The sequence below is a fragment of the Bos mutus genome, chromosome 7 (assembly GCF_027580195.1).
Source record: "Bos mutus isolate GX-2022 chromosome 7, NWIPB_WYAK_1.1, whole genome shotgun sequence".
Classification (NCBI taxonomy): Eukaryota; Metazoa; Chordata; class Mammalia; order Artiodactyla; family Bovidae; genus Bos; species Bos mutus.
Window position 1 is genome coordinate 102,173,440 of NC_091623.1, and position 23,115 is coordinate 102,196,554.

Genomic DNA, 23,115 nt, shown 5'->3' on the forward strand with positions numbered 1-23,115 from the left:
GGAAAAGACCTAGGCCAGGGATGCTGCCATTGATACCTGCCAGGCCAGGAACCCCAGGGTGTGGGGACAGCTACCACCCATGTCCTTGTGTCCCCCTGTACCCTGACCCCTGGCATGCAGGTGTAGGGCAGTGGGTAGAAGCAGGGGTAGGTAACTGTGTGAACCTTGGTGGTTTTGATGCCAAGGCTGCTACTGCTGCTAAGTCGCTTCAGTCGTGTCCGACTCTGTGCGACCCCATAGACAGCAGCCCACCAGGCTTCCCGTCCCTGGGATTCTCCAGGCAAGAACACTGGAGTGGGTTGCCATTTCCTTCTCCAATGCATGAAAGTGAAAAGTGAAAGTGAAGTTGCTCAGTCGTGTCCGACTCTTAGCGACCCCATGGACTGCAGCCTACCAGGCTCCTCCGTCCATGGGATTTTCTAGGAGGTGCCCCTAAAAAGCAGAAAGAACCTTCACCATCACCCTTACACTCTGCCAGCCCATCAGTGCTTTCACGTCTTGTTTCAGCCTCAGGGCCTCACTCCAAGCCTTGGCCTATTCTGACAGGCAGCATTTGAGCCAGCCTTTACTCCAGCCTCAGCCCCACACCAAGCCTGGGTAAGGCCAGGGCCCATGGGATGCCAGTTCCTGAGAAGTCCAGAACTGCTGGTGAGTCCCTCAGCTCCCAAGACTTACTCAGCAAGGAACGCTGCCCCCAGCACAGGCTTTGTGTAAAGACCCACTTCCTCTCTCTCCCAGGAAAGCAAGGCCAGATGAATGCAGTATCACGTGTTCTTTTTATTTTCCATAGCTTGCCTGCCCCAGGGTGAAGGTATGACCACAGCTCACCTCTTCACAGCCACCACAGGCTACACGAGGGAAACCCCACCTCCCTCAACCTGCCCCTTCTCCAGCCTGGCCCGGCCCTTCTCAATTAGAACAATGTTTTCTAATTTGCATTCTGCAGCCTGAAGAGCTCAGGTTGGGGGAGAAACTTAGTTAAAGATGTTTAAGAGACGCTGGACTCTTGGCTCCTTCTTTGTGAATTTGCAATGCACATTAGCATATTAAAGGATCTGAAAAGTCCTGCAGTTTGCAGAGCTGTGTAACTTGAGTGAACCTGTGTGGTTAGTTGCTCAGTCTTGTCTGACTATTTGCGACCCCATGGACTCTAGCCTGGCAGGCTCCTCTCTATGGGATTCTCCAGCCAAGAATACTGGTGTGGGTTGCCATGCCCTCCTCCAGGGGATCTTCCCAGCCCAAGGATTAAACCCAGGTCTCCTGCATTGTGGGTGGATTCTTAGCTGTCTGAGCCAACAGCAGAGCTGTGTAACTTGAGTGAACTTAGAGTTTCCCAAATTACTTGGCCACCCCTTCTTTTATCGGTTGTGACCATTCACATCCAGAGCTGTCCCCAAGGCTCCTGGATAATGTGTTTGCACAGGTTTGGAGAAGCAGAGTTACATCTGAATACCTAGAAGGAGAAATGGATGAAGCCCAGATGGAGGGGAATGAAGAAAGCGGTCTGGGTTGATGCAGGAAACCTCTGTTCCCATGAGTCGACCTTTCCTACACGCTGGCCCCTGGGGGCTGGGAACCTCAGGCAAGGCCCACTGGATCTTGTGATCTCAGTGTGCCCTCTGCTAAAGCTTGGAAAGAAGCTGCTTGGAGGATCTTTCACAGAAGGGGAGCGAGGTGTATGTGAAGGCATTTAATCAAAATGCTGATGCAGAGACGGGATTGTTACTGTCTCCAGATGACCCAGTGCTTCCTGAGAAGAATCTTGAATCCACAGATGGTCAGGCCTAGACAGGCCTGCGAAGGTTAGTTCCTCCAGCCACCCCTCTGCACTGATGGGGAGGCTGAGGGCCAGGATCTACAGGCCTGGGGTCGGGGTGCTAGAAGGGACTGAGTGGAGAGCAGGATTGAGAGACTGGTCAGGGTGGGGCAAACAGAGCAAGGAGAAAGACCACATCTCATACCTGACCTCCTAGACTTCAGGGAGGAAGACAAAGTACGCTCAGATGACAGATGAGCCCCAGTCCTGGCTCTGGGTCCCTCTCCCCGCCTCGGTTTCCTCATCTGCATGGGGATGAGGTTCCAGCTCTGGCTGTTGAGGATACTTAGATCCACTAGGGGGCACCCGAGTCCTGATGGTGCTGAGGCTGCGGGAGCAGGAAGGTGCCAAGTGAACCCTGCCTGGTCCAGGAGGAGGAGCTCTGGCCTTAGCCCTTGGATGGACCAGACTCTGGGCCTGGGGCCGGTGGCGTGCCCGATGCTCTGCCCAGGGGGCAAGGGACTCCAGTGCCTCCCCACTTTGATTTCACAGCGTGCGGTCTCCACGCTTCCCTGCTGACCCCCCAGCCCCTAGTCTGACCTTCAGACAAGTCTAGAATGGAACAGTGAGTGACTCAAGGGCGGTCTGTTCAGTTGCCCTAACTGGTTTACAGGCTGAGGAAAGGCCAGGCGGGGTGAGGTGGCTGGGGCAAGTTAGGTCACTGAGGAGCTGGCAGCAAAGCTGACAAGTTAGGACCAGGGGCGTGTTCCCTCTTGGTCGGATGCCCAGTGTGGCACGGTTGCCCCTGGGGAAAGCCTCAGTACTCCCTGACCTGAACAGAGAGAAGGGTCGGGGTGGGGCGGGGAACAAAAGGATTCCTCTCGCTTGTCCTCTGCACCGGCTCGAGGGAGGGCGCTACTCAGGGCCTAGGCAGCCCCCAGGTGATTCTGTGTGGCCCAAGCCCCCAGGGCCTGCTGGGCACACACCCTGGCTCCCCGTGTCACTCCTGCCCTGATCCCCTTCTGGGAAAAGGACAAGAGGCCCCTGCTGCCTTCTCTACTAGGTCCTGGAGAGGAAGCTGTGACCGCAGGCATCCTAGAGGCCCAGGCCCTATGTGGCCAGGAAGGAGACCTCAGTGGGGGTGACAGAGGCCAGAGGGAAGGCAGGGGCAGCGTCAGCCCCGAGGACCCGGTACAGCAGCTCCTCCTTCTCCTGCTGGAGCTGCCGCCGTGATTGCGACTCCTTCTCCAGGGCCTCACGGGCAAGAAGCAGGTCCTCGGAGAGCTGCCTGTGGACACAAAGCCAGCGCTGCCTGAGGGGACCACCTCTCGGGTGGTCCAGCAACTGCAAAGACCAGCCCATTCCTCCAGAAACCCTGCCCGGTGGCCCCACTTGAAAAGGCAATTCCAGCTGTTGACCAAGGTGGCCCTCAGCTTTGGGTTCAGATCTGCTCCACCTCTAAGAAGTGTAATTCTGCCCCAGGTATTCACTCTGGGCAAACTTGCAAAATGGGAATGCTAACAGGACCGGCTCCCAGAGTCAGTATAATGATCAGGATTAGATGAGATAATATGTTGTCAACAAATTACATCTGACACATGATCTCAGCTGTCATTGACCGACCCCTTACCACTGATTCAGTCATTCTTTTGGCCTCTTGAACCCTAAGCTTCCTGTTCCTTCTTCCTGAACTGGGCTTTCCCATGGAGCCCACTCAGCTGGGATGGGGATAAACAGATATTAATCAGTCCTGCTACTTCTGTTTCCGGGCAGAGCTGGTCCCTTGGGACTCCTGACCCCCAAGCAAAGAGGAGCCAACCTCCTCCCCCAGACAGGCTTGGGCCTCCTGGAGACTCTCCCAACTGGAAATTCACAAAAAATAAGCGGTGGGATTGGGAGGAGCAGGGCATGGGAGCAGCTACCTTGACACAACCATCTGGTTGCGTCCTCTGGCGTGGAGGTCCTCGTTCTCCTGCTGTAGGGTGGTGATCTTCTCCTCCAACAGCAGATTTTTTTCTTTCTGTAACAAATCAGAGTGAGCTCAGAAAGCCCCCGGCACAACGTGTGCTATCACCTCCCTCTTATCCGTGGCCACCAAAAACACTGATTCACTTTAGACCAAATGTTACATTTCATGAGGCACTAAGATTACTTGGAACAATGCAACTAAGGCGTGAACACAGGACTGCCAACTTTTCACTTCGCCAGATGAGTATTAAAAAAAGAAGACAGCCACTACCATCTAAAATCTCCATCAGTTCCCAAGAGAAAAAAAATAGTTTGGTTCTCCAAAAGACAGAAATAAATAATGTATATAAATGTAAGTGTATCTGTTATGCTAATCCACAAAAAATGGTTGAACAAAATGGATAAGGGTCCACTGAAATGGTCTAACTTTATGTTGTGCGGCACACAAGAGGCCAGGGAACTTCTTCCAGGACAATGTAACATAATCTGTTTGGATTCAATCCTAAATCCCCCAAGGCCTTCCTTCTGGAGACAAAGCCACGGTGTCCCTAACGCCCACCACTGCCCAGGCCCGTCCTTGCTGACTCTAATTTCCCATATCTGTCTGATTTTTTTTTTTTTTTCCGGCATTGACTCCTTCCTCAACCCTTGCCAGACCTGTGACATCTTCCAGGCCCTCCTGGTTAGCCAGGCTACTTGCTCTGGTGTCACCCAAGTGATAGCATCGCGCATAGTCAAAAAGTACAAGACCAGGATGAGAAGGAGCCACTGCTGGGCCCAGACCAGCCCCAGGGACTCAAGGGCCAGCATGGGCGGCAGGTCAAAGCTGGTGTGGACCAGGCTGGGCCTTCCTCAGAGTATAATCAGTACCTACCCTCTGCACACATGACAGAGGAAATACCCAGAAAGTGGAAGCGTAAGGCTGCCTTCCCCTAGCCCCCTTCCCCATCCCTCATCCCAGCTGCTGCCAGCCACGGACCACTGTCTCCATGAGGATCAGCCGCTTGTCCAGCTCATGGATTCGCTCATTCTTCATCTCGATGACAAAGTGTAAGCTCTCCAGCTCCTGCTCCCAGAACTGGCTGAGGCTCCCGTGCTCCTAGACAGGAACACAGAGTGACCTTAGACCAGCCAGCATGGGGAGGGGAGAGCAGTGGGGAGAGTGGGCTACCTCCCTCCTCCCCATTCTGCCCCCAACGGTGTTTGACAAGTCACCTCCCCTTCTTGGCCTGTGGCAAGTGCTTAACGTGCTGTATCTTACTCTATTCCAACAGTGCCTGCTGCGCCCGCACCATCACGGACGAGGAAACCGTGGTTCACAGAGGTTAAGTTGCTTCTGCTACGTGGTAGGTCTGCTCTTGGCACTTCATTCTGAGTCCAGAGCATGAGCACTTGACCACCCACGTGCTTCTCTCTGATCTTTACGTTCCCCCTCAGTGACACGGGGACACTGTTTCTTCCAGACCCTCATTAAGGTAACAGCATCAGTTCTAGCCCCAACCTGGAAGAGGGACTGGCCTTTCCTGTTGCCCAGACCTGGACCTTTCTGGAGACTGAAGGAGGACAGGCTGTGGGGACTGCCACCTACCTGGATGTGCTTCTTGTAGTCTCGGCTCAGGATGGACTCCTCTGCCCTCTTCATCTTGGCCTGGAAGGCCTCTAGCTGTGTGGTCAGTCTGTCAATGGTCTCCTGGAGGGGGGAGCAGACAGGAAATGATGCAAGCCTGGCTCATAAGGCTGGAGGTGGACTTCTCCACCCCTTGGGGAGGGGTCAGTGTTGGCTTCTTCATTCTGTCTTTGCTCTACCCAGCACTGCAGGCTTAAGCTACTTCAACCACTGTTCAAAACATACAGCCCCAGCTCTCCATACCCTTGGGGATGATGTCAGGGTATTCACGGCTGGTGGCAGACTGGCATTCAAAGTACATGCAAGCCAGGCTCAGCATCCTTGCTCTGCCTCTTCTCTCACTGCTCCCTCTACATGCCTTCTCCTGCAGCCAACATCACATCACTCTTGCAGCTGCCAGGTACATGCCTGCCTCCATACTGCTCTCCTGTCAAGGATTTTCCTCCACCTATACTTTGTCCGTCGCCTCTAGGATAGGGCACCCCCTTACTGGGGCTCACAGACTCCCATCGTTTGGTCCCTGCCTCCCTCTCTGGCCTCCACTGTTTCCCCCTCATGCTCTATACCCAGGTCTCCTGGACTTGTTTCAGTTCCACAGCTACTCTGTATTTTTTCCCCTTTCCTCCATGCGTTTAAACACGTGTTTTTTGTATGTTTGTTTTCTGCTAAGGCACTCTTCCTACCCTTTCTCATCTGAAAAATCCCAACCCACCCTCAGATTCCAGCTTAGACCTCACCCTCTCTAGAAAATCCCTGACCAGTCAATCTGGGTCAGAGGCCTTCCTTCATTCTTCCACAGCTCACTGCGCAGCCACCCTCGGCTCTAATCATACCGTGGCCCCAGGCCCACGACGTCTCCAAGATGCTCCCAACCATCCCTGAAAAAGAGGCCAACCCTCATCTCAGACCAAGACCTCCTGAGCTGACAGCAGGGTGGCCACATCACAGAGACTCACATGGCCCAACCCTTCTCACCTGCAGGGCCGCCTTGGCCTCCTGGAAGGAGTGGGCAAGGGCTTCCTTGTCCTGCTCATAGGAGGCCTGGAGGACTGGAGGGAAAGGAGACGCAGTGAGCTCAGAGCCCTGATACTTCACCCCACAGGGCCAGAGAGCCCAGGTGACCCCTTGGGACCATAGGGGTCAAGAGTCTGAGAGTGCTTGTATTCATCTTTCTATCTCATGGGCTTGGGGCTGAACTAGAACTATAGCAGATATTTAATAGAAGCTCATGGAAAGGGAAACAAATGAGATCCTGGGAAGATCTTGCATCCTGCCTCCTCTACAAAGTTCCTTTCGGAAAATTCCAACCTTGTCTCAATTGAAAGAAGACAACAGGGAAATGACCAGTCACTGGGTGGAATGGAAAACAGGACAGAGAACAGGAAAGTGTAATACAGCCGAAAGCCCAGGGATGCAAGGGGCCTGGGTCATAGCGGCAGTGACACAAGGAAGAGAATGCTCAGTAATATAAATGTGATAGAGCTATCAAAATGGATAAGGTCAGCTTTAGAAAAACTATGTAAATTGTTATAAAAACGAATTTAAAACTTTTTGATAAATTATGGGACAGGTAATTTGCCAAGACAGGTTCGGTTCCAAGTAAGATGAAGGGAGCACATGCCATCCGGTCTCCTGAATTTAGCTATAAAACCAGGACAGAATGAATGGCACAACTATTTTCAGACTCTGAACAGTAAATTGTGGCAGGCAGACTGGGCAAGAAGATCAGAATTCAAAGCACTGCTCAACCAAGGTATTTATTTAATTTAAACAGGACCCAGAATCTGATGTATTCAAATACTCAAAATGTTCAGAATGCAATACAAAATTGCTCAGCATACAAATCCAAAATTCCCCAGGTGACAACTCTAAATATTCAGCATACAAAGTGGGAAAATCTCATCTCTCCTGAGAAAAGACATTGAACAGATGCCAACACTGAGGTGCCACAGATTTCGTCCTCCAGGGGATCTCCCTGACCCAGGAATCAAAGCCAGGTCTTCTGCATTGCAGGCAGATTCTTTACTGACTGAGCTACAAGGGAAGCCCGTTGGAATTATGAAGGGACCTTAAGGAAGCCACTATATATATAAAGAAGCCCTGAAACAAAGGTGAAAAAACCTTTGAAAACAAAGTTTGAAAACAAAGAATGAAAAATTAGAAAGTGTAACCAAACATTAAAACCAGGAGGGAATTTTAGAACAACAACAAAAAAAAATGAAGTGAAAACTCACTTGGGGGGCTCAATAGAGGAACAGAGATGACATAAAAAAGAGTCTGTTGGTGATGAATTCTTTTAGTGTTTCTTCATCTAGAATGTCTCTATTTCACCTTCTTTCCCGAAGAACATTTTTTTCTGAAGATAGGATTCTTGATTTACAGTTCTTTTATTTTAGCACTTTTAAAATATTCTTATTCCTTGTAGCCTCCAAGCTTTCTAATGAGAAATCCACAATTCATTCAAACTTATTTCTTCTACGTAATGCACCATTTTTCTTTGGTTCTGTTCCAGATTTTTTTGTCATTAGTTTAAAAAAAGAGATATGTTTGAGTGTGGATTTTCTTGGGCTTGCTTTGGGGTTCAATACACATCTTTCACCTGTAGGATGATTTTTTGCCAAATCTGGGAAGCGTCCAACCATTCCTTCTTCGAATAGTTTTTCTGCACCGCATCCTTTCTGAGTCTGACACAAATGTCAGACATCTTAGGATTATTTTACGGATACCTGAGGCTCTGTCCATTTTTTTTTCCAGTATCTTTCTGGCTTTTGTTCAGATTTATGGTAATTTCTATGGATCTTCAAAAGTTCACTAGCTCATTTTAATCCCTAGAAGATACCTACATTAAATATGTCACAGGTAGGTTAAAAGTAAAAGAATGAAAAAGCAACATTTAAGAATAAGGAAGATTTTCAGGGATGAAGAAGTACATTACATCATGATAAAGGGGTCTATTCTCCAGGAAGACATAACAACCTTAAATATCTATACAAGTATAGTTATTCTTCAAATTACATGAAGCAAAAACCGACAGAACTGAAAGGAGAAACAGACAAATACACAAGTACAGTTAAGACTTAAACATTCCTCAATACTCGATAGAAAACATAGGCAGACAATCAGTAAGAATATAGACCTGAACAATACTGCCAACTTGTTTTAACTGATTAATTTATAAAGTACTCAACAGCAGAATACACATTCTTTCTGAGGGCACATGAAGCATTCATAAGATAGACCATATCTTGAATCATAAAATAAGCTGTAACAAGTTAAAAAAGGAATGAACTATAAACTATGTTCTCTGACTGCAAAGGAATCAAACTGGATACCGGTAACAAAAAGAGAACTGGAAAACGTCCAAACACTTAGAAGGAAATACCCTTCTAAATTGTCAACGAGCTAAAGAGGACGTCTTGAGGGAGATTAGAAGAAATTTTGAACTGAACAAAAAATATAAAACGTCAGTTTCTAGGATGCAGATAATGCAGTGCTTAGGGGGAAATTTTTAGCATTAAGGGCTTACGTTAGAAAAGTGAAAGTCACTCAGTCATGTCCAACTCTTTGTGATCCCATGGACTATACAATCCATGGAATTCTCCGGCCAGAATACTGGAGTGGGTAGTCTTTCCATTCTCCAGGGGATCTTCCAAACCCAAGGATAGAACACAGGTCTCCCATATTACAGGCAGATTCTTTACTAGCTGACCCACCAGGGAAGCCCATTGAAGTTAAATTTGTACTTAAATACTGCCTAGAAAAGAAATGGCCAAGCATGTCTTTTCTTGTGTTTATCTGGTGTATCCTCCATGGTCAAATATCTGTTTAAATCTTTAGGTTTCTCTGAAAAATTCTACTGAATATTTTAAAATGATATAGTGCAACTCTCTATAATCTCTTTCAGAGATAGAAGAGGAAGGGACATTTCCCAGCTCGTTCCATGAGGCAAGCTTTGCCCTGATACTACAACCAGACAGATGGTACAAGAAAACTATAGACCAGTAGCCCTTATAAACACAGACAAAAATCTTCAATTAAATATTAGAAAATCAAGTTCAGCAACATATAAAAATACCAAGAGAGGTTTTGTTAATGCAAGTTCAAAAATTGAAGGCTCAAATTAATGTAATCTACCATGTTAACAGTATAAAAAAGGAAAATCACATGATTATATGGATCATGGATCTAAATGTAAAACTTAAAGCCATATAATTTTTGGAAGAAAAGAGAGAAGATCTTTGTTACCTAGAGTTCAGCAAAGAGTTCTTAGACATGATACCAACAGCATAATTGATAAAAGAAAAAATTACCTAGAATTTATTAAAATTAAAGGCTTTGCTTTGTGAAAACCATTAATGAGAGAATGAAAAAACAAACAAACCTTAAACACACACACATGGACTAGGAGAAAATATCTGTAAATACAAAGGACCTGTATCCAAAATACATAAAGATCTCTCAAAACTCAACAGTAAGAACAAAACAGGCTAATTAGATACGTAGGACTTGAACAGACATTCTGCCAAAGAGGTTATACAGACAGCAAATAAACCCAAGAAAAGATGCTCAACATGATTAATCATTATCGAGATGTAAATTATACCCACAATGAGATATCACTACCTATTTATTAGAGCAGCAAAAAAATAAAGTCTTGACAAGTGTCAGTGAAAAGGAACAGTGGAACTCACTCATCACTGATGGGAAGGTAAAATGACAGTCCCTTAGGAAAGCAGTTTAGTTGATTCTCACAAAGCTGAATATACATGTACCACGTGACCTATCCATCCCACTCCTAGATATTTACCCAAGAAACTTAAGAACACACAGAAACCTTACACAAATGTTGAGGAGAGCACTATTCATAATTACCTCCAGTTGGAAATGACCTGTCCCCACTTGGACAAGGGGAGGAGTGAACAATGGATCACAATTCAGCCACGAAATAGGAGGCATTCCTGATATAACCAGTCACTTAGATGACTCTCAAATGCACCATGATGAGGGAAAGAAGCCAGTGTTAAATATTATATTGTATTATTTTGTTTCTGTAATAATCTTAAAAAGACAAAACCATGAGTGGAGAACAGATCAGTATTTCCCAGGGGTTAGGGTGGGAGAGGATGTGAATACAAATGGGCAGCCTGAGAGAGTATTTTGGGGGTGATGGGACTGTTTTATATTGGATTATGGTGGTGGCTGCATTAATCTATATATGTGTTAAAGTTTATGAAACTACATCAGAAAGTCCATTTGAATGTATAATAATTAAAAAACAAAAATAGAAAATAAAAGACAATAAAGTGTCATCAAGTGTTAAAAAAACCACCACTAGCCTTTCCCAGTTACACTTCCCCCATGGTATATTTCTAGTCATTTATTTAATTTTCACTTTGTTGTTGTCATTTAGTCACTAAGTTGTGTCTGACTCTTTTGTAACCCCATGGACTATAGCCCACCAGGCTCCTGTGTCTGCGGGATTTCCCAGGCAAGAATATTAGAGTGGGCTGCCATTTCCTTCTCCAGGGGAATCCTTCTAACCCAGGGATCGAACCGCATCTCCTGCATTGGCAGGTGAATTCTCTACCACTGAGCCACCAGGCAGGCCTTAAGCAGCACCTAACAGGTGCCAAGCAACTGAAAAATAACTATGAAAGAATTCTGACTGTTGGGAAGAACACAAGACAGGCAGTCCCTTCCCCTCTGGGTTTCTACAATAGGAAAATTGTCTTATTAATATCTTTATAACACTAAAACTAGTATCAAGTCAATGCTCTGCTTGGAGAAGAAAGCTGTTTTCCCATAATAGCTTTGAGAAGGAGGGAAGGACTTTAGAGATATAGATACTGAAATGAGATTCAAAGTAAGTTTCAGAGATACTGTAGAAAGTGAACTGAGGTCAACTGACAGGCCCAGTTTCACAGGGTACATTAGTACCCTTCAAATTCCCAGGGCAAAGGCTTCAGTTCTATTTCAAAACGTTTTATGCTAATGTTGCAATATGTTTCAAGATTCCTAAAATTGTTCAGACCTCTGTTCTAGTTATTCCATTTCTGGAAATCTAAGGATATAATGTAAAATATGGGCACATCTTTAGGCAAAACACATTTAGTGCAGTATTACTTAAACAGTAGTTAAAATCTTTATGTCTAGACTCACAGGAAATAAGGAAAACCATGTGTGCAGTGGTCTAGACTTTACACACATTTTAGCAGCAGACGAAGTACTTGCAAACATGTTTGTCACAATGTTAAATAAAAAGAACGGTATATACATTTTACATATAAAATAATCTTAACTGTGTTTTTAAAAGATAAAAAATTCTGGGGGAAAGTCATAAAAATACTGATGATGAAAAAAAACTGGTATCACTTTTTTGAGGTAAATTTCAATAGCATCAAAAATCTAGATAACCTTCCCCAAAGAAGCTATACAAATAATCAACATGCACATGAGAAGATGCTCAGCAAAATTAGTCATTAGGGAAATACAAGTCAAAACCACAGTGAGATACCCCTTTGCACTCACTAGGATGGCAATAATAAGAAGAACAACAATGATGAGCATTGGCAAGGATGTGGTACAACTGGAACTCTTGTGCATTGCTGTTGGAACTGAAAAATGGTACAGCTACTATGGAAAACAGTTTGGTGGATTCTCAAAAAGTTAAGCATAGAATTACCAAATGACCCAGCAGTTCTACTCCTGGGGGTACAGCCAGGGGAACTGAAAGCAGGTGATCAACCAGGGGCTTGTACTGAAGGCATTTGTTCACAGCCCATCCATCAGCAGATGAATGGATAAGAGAGAGTGTGGGGTGCCTAGGCAATGGAATATTACATGCCACAAAAAGGAATGGAATAAATTTTTTAAATGGTGTTGGGGAAAGGAATGGAGTGTCCATGCACACTGCAGCATGGATGAGCTTTATGCTGGGTGAAGGAAGCCAGCTGTGGGGGCTGTGGGATTCCATTCACATGAGTGTCTGTAGTGGGCAAAGTCATGAGACTCAGAGCAGATTGGTAGTTGCTGGGGGGCTGGAAGGGTGAGTGTGGGGTTGGGGAGTGACTGCTTAGTGGGTATGGAGTTTGCTTTTAGGATGGGAGAGCTCTGGAAGGGTACAGTGGTGATGGTTTCAGGGGACTGTGACTAGACAAAATGTCACTAATGGTAAATTTTATGTTTATTTTACCAAAATAAAAGATATTTGTACATAAACTTTGTCATACCAACCCTACTGGAATGTTTTTCTAATGATAAAATCATGAATGTGGCAAAGATTTTACAAAATGGGGTTCACTGTGTATCATTGATGTTATAAGCAATGGTAAAAGTTTGAACTTGCTGAAATGCCTAACCCAAGGGGCTAGTTAAAAGAACAAGGGAACACACTGGAATGCTATGTAGTTACTAAAAGTTGTGCTACAGGAGTTTGATGACAAGATGTTAATACAATGCACAGTGAAAAATCAATTTATCTCCTCCCCCCAAAGTAGGTGTGTGTATAGATGTATATTCTAGGTAAATACACACTAAAGAAGTACAAGGGATCTATATCAAAGGGGTAACAGTGACTAGTTCTGGGTGGAATTACACACAATTTTAATTTTCTCAGTAATAAAACAATAAATGCTAATAAATACTTGCTAAGTATCTTGCAAAATATCAGGGACTGTTCTAGATTCTTTCACTATCTGCCTTTCTTTCTGTCTATCTATCCATCTGTAAATTAAATTGTTTGACTCTGTAAAAGACCCTATGAATAAGAGTTAACTGACTTCTTCAAGGTTACACAGGTGATAAGTGGTGAAGCTGGGATTCAAACCCTGAGACCATGGCTGCAGAGCCTGAGCTCCAGCCATTACAAGATCATCTTTTTAATCCATACATTCTAAATTTTTTATGATAAGCATTATCACATATAAAAGGAAAGAAAGGTATTTGAAAAAAATAGTCAACCTAAGTATATGCCAAAGCCTTTGACTGTGTGGATCACAATAAGCTGTGGAAAATTCTGAAAGAGATGGGAATACCAGACCACCTGAGAAACCTGTATGCAGGTCAGGAAGCAACAATTAGAACCGGACATGGAACAACAGACTGGTTCCAAATAGGAAAAGGAGTACATCAAGGCTGTATATTGTCACCCTGCTTATTTAACTTATATGCAGAGTACATCATGAGAAATGCTGGGCTTGAAGAAGCACAAGCTGGAATCAAGATTGGTGGGAGAAATATCAATAACCTCAGATATGCAGATGACACCACCCTTATGGCAGAAAGTGAAGAAGAACTCAAAACCTCTTGATGAAAGTGAAAGAGCAGAGTGGAAAAGTTGGCTTAAAGTTCACCATTCAGAAAACTAAGATCATGGCATCTGGTCCCATCACTTCATGGGAAATAGATGGGGAAACAGTGGAAATAGTGTCAGACTTTATTTTTGGGGGCTCCGAAATCACTGCAGATGGTGATTGCAGCCATGAAATTAAAAGACACTTTCTCCTTGGAAGGAAAGTTATGACCAACCTAGATAGCATATTCAAAAGCAGAGACATTACTTTGCCAACAAAGGTCCGTCTAGTCAAGGCTATGGTTTTTCTAGTGGTCATGTATGGATGTGAGAGTTGGACTGTGAAGAAAGCTGAGTGTCGAAGAATTGATGTTTTTGAACTGTGGTCCTGGAGAAGACTCTTGAGAGTCCCTTGGACTGCAAGGAGATCCAACCAGTCCATCCTAAAGGAGACCAGTCCTGGGTGTTCATTGGAAGGACTGATGCTAAAGCTGAAACTCAAATACTCTGACCACCTGAATGGAAGAGTTGACTCATTGGAAAAGACTCTGAGGCTGGGAGGGATTGGGGGCAGGAGGAGAAGGGGACGACAGAGGATGAGATGGCTGGATGGTATCACTGACTCGATACACATGAATTTGGGTGAACTCCAGGAGTTGGTGATGGACAGGGAGGCCTGGCGTGCTGCAGTTCATGGGGTCACAAAGAGTCAGACACGACTAAGCAACTGAACTGAACTAAACTGAAGCATAGAGCTGTCGTCATTGTGGGGAAGAAACATGGGTATTTAAATATTCTCCTATTTGTCTAGGTTTTCCAACTTTCCTATAATGAATACAGATTGTTTCTTAAAATGGAAAGGAAAAACACCTCTCAACTAAGGTAAAACAAAGCATGGGGTCAAATATTGTAAGCCTGAAAGGACAAGTCTTAGGACCCTGCAGACTCCAGTCCTGAAGTGACAATTGCTTAGGGACCAGAGGTGGGTGGGAGGGGAAAATGGGAGTCCCACGTGAGCTCGGCAGGTGGAACAGAAGGAGTCTGGTCCACAGCCTTCCAAGTGCATCTTGTCCTTACCTCGAAGGGCCTCCACATGCTCTCCCTCTAGGACTTTTCGCTGTTCATTCAGTTTCTCTCCAAGTTCTAGCTCCCTCTCCTTCTCCACCTGGAGGCAGAGGGTCCCGAGCAGAATGAGATTCAGTAGGTTCAGGGCAGCCTGACTTATCCACTTATCACCCCTGGAGCCTTTTGGAGGTTGGTGATCAGAGTCCCCCCAGCCCCACTGATCTGAGTGATGGAAATAATGTGTACATTCCTATGAGGGCACAGAGAGGGCACAAGGCCTCCAAGACATAGCTGATGTGACTGACTTCTCCCTCTTTAGGGCTTAAGAGGGGGCTTCCAGAGATTTACCATGTGGAAAGAGATTTTGGAATCTTCTAATCCTGATGCCATTGAAGGCAGAAGGACCTTTGCTATGTTGGTGGTTCCCCACTTTTATTGCATAGAATAAATAAAACAAATTATATGCCCACAGTTACAAATATTTGTTCAACAGATATAGGACTCTTTTCTGGGCAAAAGGAGTAAGAGATACTTGCAACAATGATAAAACCAAAAGTTGGTCTTGCTCTGGAATTTAATGAAGTTAGTGGAGCAGGAGGAAAAGAAACAGCTTGGGACTTACCTGCTGCGCCCATTTCTTCTTGTCCTCTTCATGTTGCTGGAGGATTCTGGTGATAGCCTTCTGGTGCTGCTCAGCCTCCTCAGATGCACATACATGGTCAGTTGTGGCTATTGGTGAGGGAGAAAAAAATCACAGAGTGAGGTTGGGTCCAGGCCCAATGGAGAGGGTGTGGGAGGCAGGAGCTACGGTGTGGGGAGCCTGGTTTCCCCCTCAAAAATAGTTTCAGTTGGGGGATCAACTTCTAGAGGCAGCTCCTTAAATCTCCCTGCCTTTGGAGACCCTCCTTCATGAAGTGGAGGAGCCAGAGGCCTCATCTTGCCCCTAAGATCTACAGGAGAGCAGGTGACTCACTGAACACATTCAGCCTATAAAGGTGCTGTTTGCTCCATCCAGTGTCTAAATTAAAAAAACAGTGGCTGACTTAATAACTGGGCAGCTTTGACTTAATCCTACAGATTTCCAGCTTTTTTTAAAAGTCCTGATCTAAGCTTTTATTTATTTATTTATTGTCTTTATTGCTGTGTGGGCTTTCTCTAGGTGTGGCGCGCAGGGGCTAATGCCTAGTTGCAGTGCAGGGGCCTCTCACTGTGGTGGCTCCTCTCCTTGTGGAGCAGGGGCTCCAGGGCACACGGCTTTCAGCAGTTGTGGCAAGAGGGATCTTAGTTCCCAGACCAGGGATCAAACCTGTGTCCCCTATATTGGCAGGTTGATTATTAACCACTGGACCTACAGGGAAGTCCTCCAACTCTTCTTGAAGAAGCCAAAGAAGTAGCAGTGTGTGATTCAGTGTCCAGCAGAAGCTGGCCTGAGGAACAGCGGCCTCCCCCTCCATCCAGGATGTGGTTCTGCCGTGCACCACCGTCCTCACCTCTCCTCTCCTCACTAAGGGGCTATTTGGGCACTGTGTCTGTGTGACACCTCACAGCGCAGAAAGGCTGCTGTGAGCAGGAAGAAGACCTTGAAAACAGGAAATCTAGCCATTGATGAGGGAAACTGCGAAACAGGCCTGGTGATGTCACTCTGGTGAGTCCAGCAGGCTCTGGGTCTCACCTAAGGCGGGGATCCACCCTCTCCGGGCCTCTGTTACCTAATACATTAAATCAGGATAATAGTAATACCTACCTCATAGGGCTATTGAGATGATTAAGTCAGAAAACAATGGCGATGAAAATAACAACAGCATGTAAAGAATGTGGAGACTAAACAAAAACAACAATAACAAAGGATACCAGGAGCTTATTATGCTCAGAAACATGCCCGGATCTGCTCCAAGTGTCTCCCAGGTATTACTCACTGAATCCTCAGAGCTACCCAGAGCGGTGCGTGCTGTGATTATTCCCATTTCACAGATGAGGAAGCTGAGGGACAAAGAAATTATGCAACCTGTCCAAGATTACCCAGCCCACAACTGGGGTAAGGGGCTGTGAACCTGCGCAAGCTGATTTCACAGCAAACACTCTGAACTACCATGTTGTTCTGTCTGCTCATGCATCAAAGCAGTAAGTGTACCGACACAGGGAGGCAACCTAAGGATCTTCAACATATGAACGAATAAATAAGATGTACAACAAAAAACGTCTACACATACAAAGGAGCGTTACTCAGCCATAGAAAAGAATTAAATGCTGCTATTTGCAACAACATGGATGGACCTAGAAGGTATTATGCTTAGCACACTAAGTCAGAGAAAGACTAATACTGTAGGTAATCACCTATTTGTGGAATCTAAAACTACAACAAACAAATGAATAAAAAACTAAAGCAGTAGGTGTAGCGCCAGGCATTTGGAGGTGCTGAATGAGTGCTCTTCAGGACTTCCCTGATGGTCCAGTGGTTAAGCTTTCACACTTCCACTGCAGGGGGCACAGGTCTGATCCCTAGTCAGGGAACTAAGATCCTGCGTGTTGCGTGATGTGGCAAAAAAATGTTCTTCACTGTTCTTTAAATGTTTTTCAGGGCTCATGACAGCATTGGAGGCTTAGATTAGCATTGTTATAAATGTAGCAATAATATTATTATAGAATTTCATAGGCCAGGTTGGTTACAAGGTACAGTGAGAAGTGTGAAGAAAGAGGCTGTGGTCAGTCCATCAGATAGGAGCCCTGGGTGTCGGGGAGGGGGGCTGAGAGGAGGCAGTGGTCATGATCATGGAGTTCCAGGCTCTCATAAACCATTTGGCTCAAGATCTCAAATGTTGGTCAGCAGTACCAAACTGGTCCCAACTTGTGTGCGGGGTGCTACTTACTACAGGGACTTACCATCACTAACAATGCAGACTGTGGCTCAGATCATGAACTCCTCGTTGCCAAATTCAGACTGAAATTGAAGAAAGTAGGGAAAACCAGTAGACCATTCAGGTATGACCTATATCAAATCCCTTATGATTAGACAGTGGAAGTGAAAAATAGATTTAAGGGACTAGATCTGATAGACAGAGTGCCTGATGAACTATGGATGGAGGTTCATGACATTGTACAGGAGACAGAGATCAAGACCATCCCCAAGAAAAAGAAATGCAAAAAATCAAAATGGCTGTCTGAGGAGGCTTTACAAATAAAATAGCTGTGAAAAGAAGACAAGCGAAAAGCAAAGGAGAAAAGGAAAGATATACCCATTTGAATGCAGAGTTCCAAAGAATAGCAAGAAGAGATAAGAAAGCCTTCCACAGTGATTAGTGCAAAGAAATAAAGCAAAACAATAGAATGGGAAAGACTAGAGATCTCTTCAAGAAAATTAGAGATACTGAGGGAACGTTTCATGCAAAGATGGGCTGAATAAAGGACAGAAATGGTATGGACCTAACCGAAGCAGAAGATATTAAGAAGAGGTGGCAAGAATACACAGAAGAACTGTACAAAAAAGATCTTCACGACCCAGATAATCACGATGGTGTGATCACTCACCTAGAGCCAGACATCCTGGAATGTGAAGTCGAGCAGGCCTTAGGAAGCATCACTATGAACAAAGCTAGGGGAGGGGATGGAATTCCAGTTGCGTTATTTAAAATCCTAAAAGATGAGGCTGTGAAAGTGCTGCACTCAATATGCTAGCAAATTTGGAAAACTCAGCGGTGGACACAGGACTGGAAAAGCTCAGTTTTCATTCCAGTCCCAAAGAAACACAATGGCAAAGAATATTCAAACTACCGCACAATTGCACTCATCTCACACGCTAGTAAAGTAATGCTCAAAATTCTCCAAGCCAGGCTTCAACAATACGTGAATCGTGAACTTCCAGATGTTCAAGCTGGTTTTAGAAAAGGCAGAGGAACCAGAAATCAAATTGCCAACATCCGCTGGATCATTGAAAAAGCAAGAGAGTTCGAGAAAAACATCTATTTCTGCTTTGTTGACTATGCCAAAGCCTTTGACTGTGTGGATCACAATAAACTGTGGAAAATTCTTTAAAAGATGGGAATACCAGACCACCTGACCTGCCTCTTGAGAAATCTATGCAGGTCAGGAAGCAACAATTAGAACTGGACATGGAACAACAGACTGGTTCCAAATAGGAAAAGGAGTACGTCAAGGCTGTATATTGTCACCCTGCTTATTTAATTTATATGCAGAGTACATCATGAAAAATGCTGGCTAGATGAAGCACAAGTTGGATCAAGATTGATGGGAGAAATATCGATAACCTCAGATATGCAGATGACACCATCCTTATGGCAGAAAGTGAAGAAGAACTAAAGAGCCTCTTGATGAAAGTGAAAGAGGAGAGTGAAAAAGTTGGCTTAAAGCTCAGCATTCAGAAAACTGAGATCATGGCATCTGGTCCCATCACTTCATGGGAAATAGATGGGGAAACAGTGTCAGACTTTATTTTTCTGGGCTCCAAAATCACTGCAGATGGTGACTGCAGCCATGAAATTAAAAGACGCTTACTCCTTGGAAGGAAAGTTATGACCAACCTAGATAGCATATTCAAAAGCAGAGACATTACTTTGCCAACAAAGGTCCATCTCGTCAAAGCTATGGTTTTTCCTGTAGTCATGTATGGATGTGAGAGTTGGACTGTAAAGAAACCTGAGCGCTGAAGAATTGATGCTTTTGAACTGTGGTGTTGGAGAAAGACTCTTGAGAGTCCCTTGGACAGCAAGGAGATCCAACCAGTCCATCCTAAAGGAAATCAGTCCTTAATATTCATTGGAAGGACTGATATTGAGGCTGAAACTGCAATACTTTGGCCACCTGATGCAAAGAACTGACTCATTGGAAAACACCCTGATGCTGGGAAAGATTGAAGGTGGGAGGAGAAGGGGACGACAGAGGATGAGATGGTTGGATGGCATTACTGACATGATGGACGTGAGTTTGAGTAAGCTCCAGGACTTGGTGATGGGCAGGGAAGCCTGGCATGCTGCAGTCCACGGGCTCACAAAGAGCTGGACATGACCGAGCAACTGAACTAGCTAGCTAACTAACAATGCAGAGTCTTCAGCCCCACTCCTAGAGATCCTAATTTAGTTGGTCTGTGGTGGGGCCTCAGAATTGGTATTTTTGAAAATCTACCCCAGGTAATTCTTATGTATAGTCAGATTGGAGAACATCTAAATTCTGACCCAGTTGCTTATCTGGTACTTTAACTTCATCTGCAATATCCTGATAGTCTCCAGGTGGTAATTAAACACTTTCAGAGATGGAGAGCGCATTCTATCAGTAGCTCTGATGACTTTAAAGCATCAACCAGACAAAAAAAATTCCTTTGAGACTGAACTGAATTCTGCCAGTGTGTTTGGCTACATTCAGGCTGTGGTACTGACCTCTGGGTCACACTGAACAAGGCTCATCTTTCTTCTCTGTGAGTCACTTGGAGAGAACTGTTGTGTTTTATCGCAACATCTTCTGTTTCTTTACCTGTTCCTTAAAGGACATGGTTTCCAGATTCCTCATCAACCTGATTCTTCTCCACTGTAGTCTCTCCTTTTCCAGATTTTTCTGAAAATGTACTTTTCAGAAATAAACTCAGCACTCCAGGTGTGGTAGCAATAGCCAGGATCAGGGAAGAACTATCACCTCCCTGATCTTAGAAATGATACTCCTATTAAAGTAACCGAAGTAAAATCTCAGGAGATAATTAAATAGCCATATCGTGTTTGTTGATTATAAAGTAGGAAGCCTCACAGATGTCAGAGAGGACATTTATAGGGCTGACTACTCACCTGTGTCACCATTGAGGGGACCCAGTTCCTGAGGCTCTGGTTTGGGAGGCTGATCTGGTCTTTGGCGCCTCTGGAAGAAATGAGATAACAGTGAGGATGAAGGTCGGAGGTGAATGTGAGGATAGATGCTATGGTAATTCTTCCAAAGGCAAGATAGGAATTCCAGTTGTGCCAGCCCCTGCACTACACCCAGTTCCCTTAGGCTTTCTTCCTCACAGTCCCAAGGCAGCACCCGCTCTGTGGGGAAGGGGTTCTCAGATAGGATTTCATCTTGGCCAGGGAACCCCTCAGGGGGGAGCTTGATGCTGGTTGACGTCTCCTTAGATTCTTGTACTTTGGCTCAGCTACCAACCATGGGCCCCTCCCTGCCCTTATCTTCCTTCTCCATGGACTTGGCCAGACGTTATGCTATTCCGCTCATCCCAGTTATGGCCTTTAAGTATCTAAAACTTCCCAACCCCCAGTTTAGAGACAATTCCCCTTCTTCCTCAGGGCCCTTGGCTACCACAACTTTCAGCAAGTTCGCTGTAGTGAAGCCAGAGCATCACACGTCAAGCCGTGGTTTTACTATGCTTCTTCTCTGCTAGAAGAGCTGTTTCCCCAACTATATGGAGGTGGCAGTATATAATGTGACAGCTGGAGGTGAAATACTGCAGCGAGGTCATACCAGGCACTATCTCAGCTATTCTTCAGAAGAACCCCGGAAATATGTATGTCCCCCAATTTAAAAATGAGAAGGCTGAGGCAAAAGAGGATTCCATCAAGGCAGATCAGGGGACATCTGGCAGAGTCAAGTATTTGACCCATACCTAGTAAGCACTTTAACCTTGGTCAGTGGGGGTTGAATCAGAGGAGAGAACTGATGCAAAAGGGCTTTCTCTAATAACTTTTAGAAATAATTGTTTCTTTAATGTTTATTTACTTGACTGTACTGGGCCTTAGTTACAGCACACAGGATCTTTCATTGCGGCATGCGAATTTTTAGTTGTGGCACGTGGGATCTAGTTCTCTGACCAGCCATCAAACCTGGGCCCCCTGCACTGGGAACAGAGTCTTAGCCACTGGCCACCCGGGAAATCCCAAAAGGGTTTTCCATACCACAAAACAGTGTCAGTGGCTCTAAGATTTCGGTTTTCATAAATAATATTTTCAAATAGGAGATTTGGTATGGGTTGACAAGCAAGAATGCTGAAAAAAAATAATTTGCAGACTACCACTATCATTTCATAAAATAGAAGACATTTTAACCTTTCAAAATCTACTAAGGAAAGCTCGAGATAGTTCTTTCAGGAAAGGAGAAATAACATCTTACTCAAAGTTACACACAATGAACACCTTTAATTTTCTCATTTCACCCCAGAGATGTGAAAAGTTGGTCAAAGTCCAGCACTGGTCACTGGACCAAGATGTGGGGTAGAAAAAAATTTAAGCCGTTTTGTATACTTTTCAAAATGTTCTAAAATGTTAGCTAGACTTACTGTGATCATTTCACAATGTGTACAAATATTGAATCATTCAGTTGTACATCTGAAATAGTATGTTATTTTTCAATTGTACCTCAAAAGAGTTTTCTGATTTTAAAAAAAGATAGTCTAAGCCTCATTTTAGAAAATACTTAGATAAGTCAACTCATGAAAAAACTATGAAAGTGTTCAATTGTGAATTACCACTGTAAAAGAAAAACTTTATTTTTTACTGTGATAATAGATTAAGTGATTAATAGAATGAAAATTATTAACAATTTCCTGAACTCGAGAATGAATGAAATGCTGCTAGAAAGCATAGTTCTGGTTGGGGATGGATGAGAAGGGAAGGCTTCTAGAACCTTCTGTTCCTGCCCCACAATGCCCACCACAGAGCCTGGTGCAAACTGAGCCTGGCAAACTGAGCAAGAAACAGTGTCTCCCCCAGGTCCTGGTCCCCAGGGTCTGTTCAGTGGCTGGCAACCCAGCCACCCTCCTCCACCCACCCTGTGAAGTCTCATCTCTTCCCGCCCAGGGGAGAGGGGACGCTTGGCCCAGGAACAAGCTGTCAACACAGGACTCTGGGGTAATGACAGGAGCCAGCCTCTCTCCCTGGGCTGGAGGAAGGAGGCAGACAAACACCAAAGGTTGATGGCCTTGTCCCTGTTGCCACTCCTGGTTACACTCAATCTGGTCAATGTTTTTATGGGAGTGAGACTTCCAGAATTCCAGTTCCAGCTCTTCTACAAACTCGGACAAATCTCTTCCCTCCTCTGGGCTCCCGCTTTCTCCTTTGCAGAGGAAGTGGAGGTGTGAGGCGTTCTTACTTTCACTCAACAATGCCCATGGTATTCAAACTCCGAGTGTTTGATCTCAGCTCTTCTCAACTGCGCTGAGAGATAAGGGTTATTACGAGGGAGGAGACTGGAGCTCAGGGAGGTAAGACAGTCATATGCGGCCTGGATGTCAAAATCAGCATGAGAACCAGGTCTCAGAAGAGTAGAGACCAGAACAGTATTGTTAAAAACTCAGGGATTCTAGGGACTTCCCTGGTTGCCCAGTGGTTAAGACTCCATGCTTCCAATGCAGGGGGCATGGGTTTCATCCCTTGTTGGAGAACTAAGATCCGACATGCCACACAACACAGCAAAGGAAAAGGA

The 23,115-nt window shown here is 45.1% G+C and overlaps 1 protein-coding gene across 1 annotated transcript in view; it reads right to left on the reverse strand.

Moving 5' to 3' along the window:
- Positions 1-757: 757 nt before the first annotated feature.
- The window catches only part of CCDC69 (coiled-coil domain containing 69), a 35,418-nt gene continuing 13,060 nt past the window's right edge, over positions 758-23,115 (reverse strand). Inside the window, exons 2-9 of the mRNA XM_070374653.1 lie at positions 20,493-20,562; positions 15,329-15,435; positions 14,719-14,806; positions 6,327-6,400; positions 5,313-5,414; positions 4,704-4,823; positions 3,679-3,776; positions 758-3,044 (exon numbers count right to left, since the gene is read on the reverse strand). Coding sequence (XP_070230754.1) covers positions 2,867-3,044; positions 3,679-3,776; positions 4,704-4,823; positions 5,313-5,414; positions 6,327-6,400; positions 14,719-14,806; positions 15,329-15,435; positions 20,493-20,562 — 837 coding nt within the window. The 3' untranslated portion in view covers positions 758-2,866. The remainder of the gene's footprint in view (positions 3,045-3,678; positions 3,777-4,703; positions 4,824-5,312; positions 5,415-6,326; positions 6,401-14,718; positions 14,807-15,328; positions 15,436-20,492; positions 20,563-23,115) is intronic.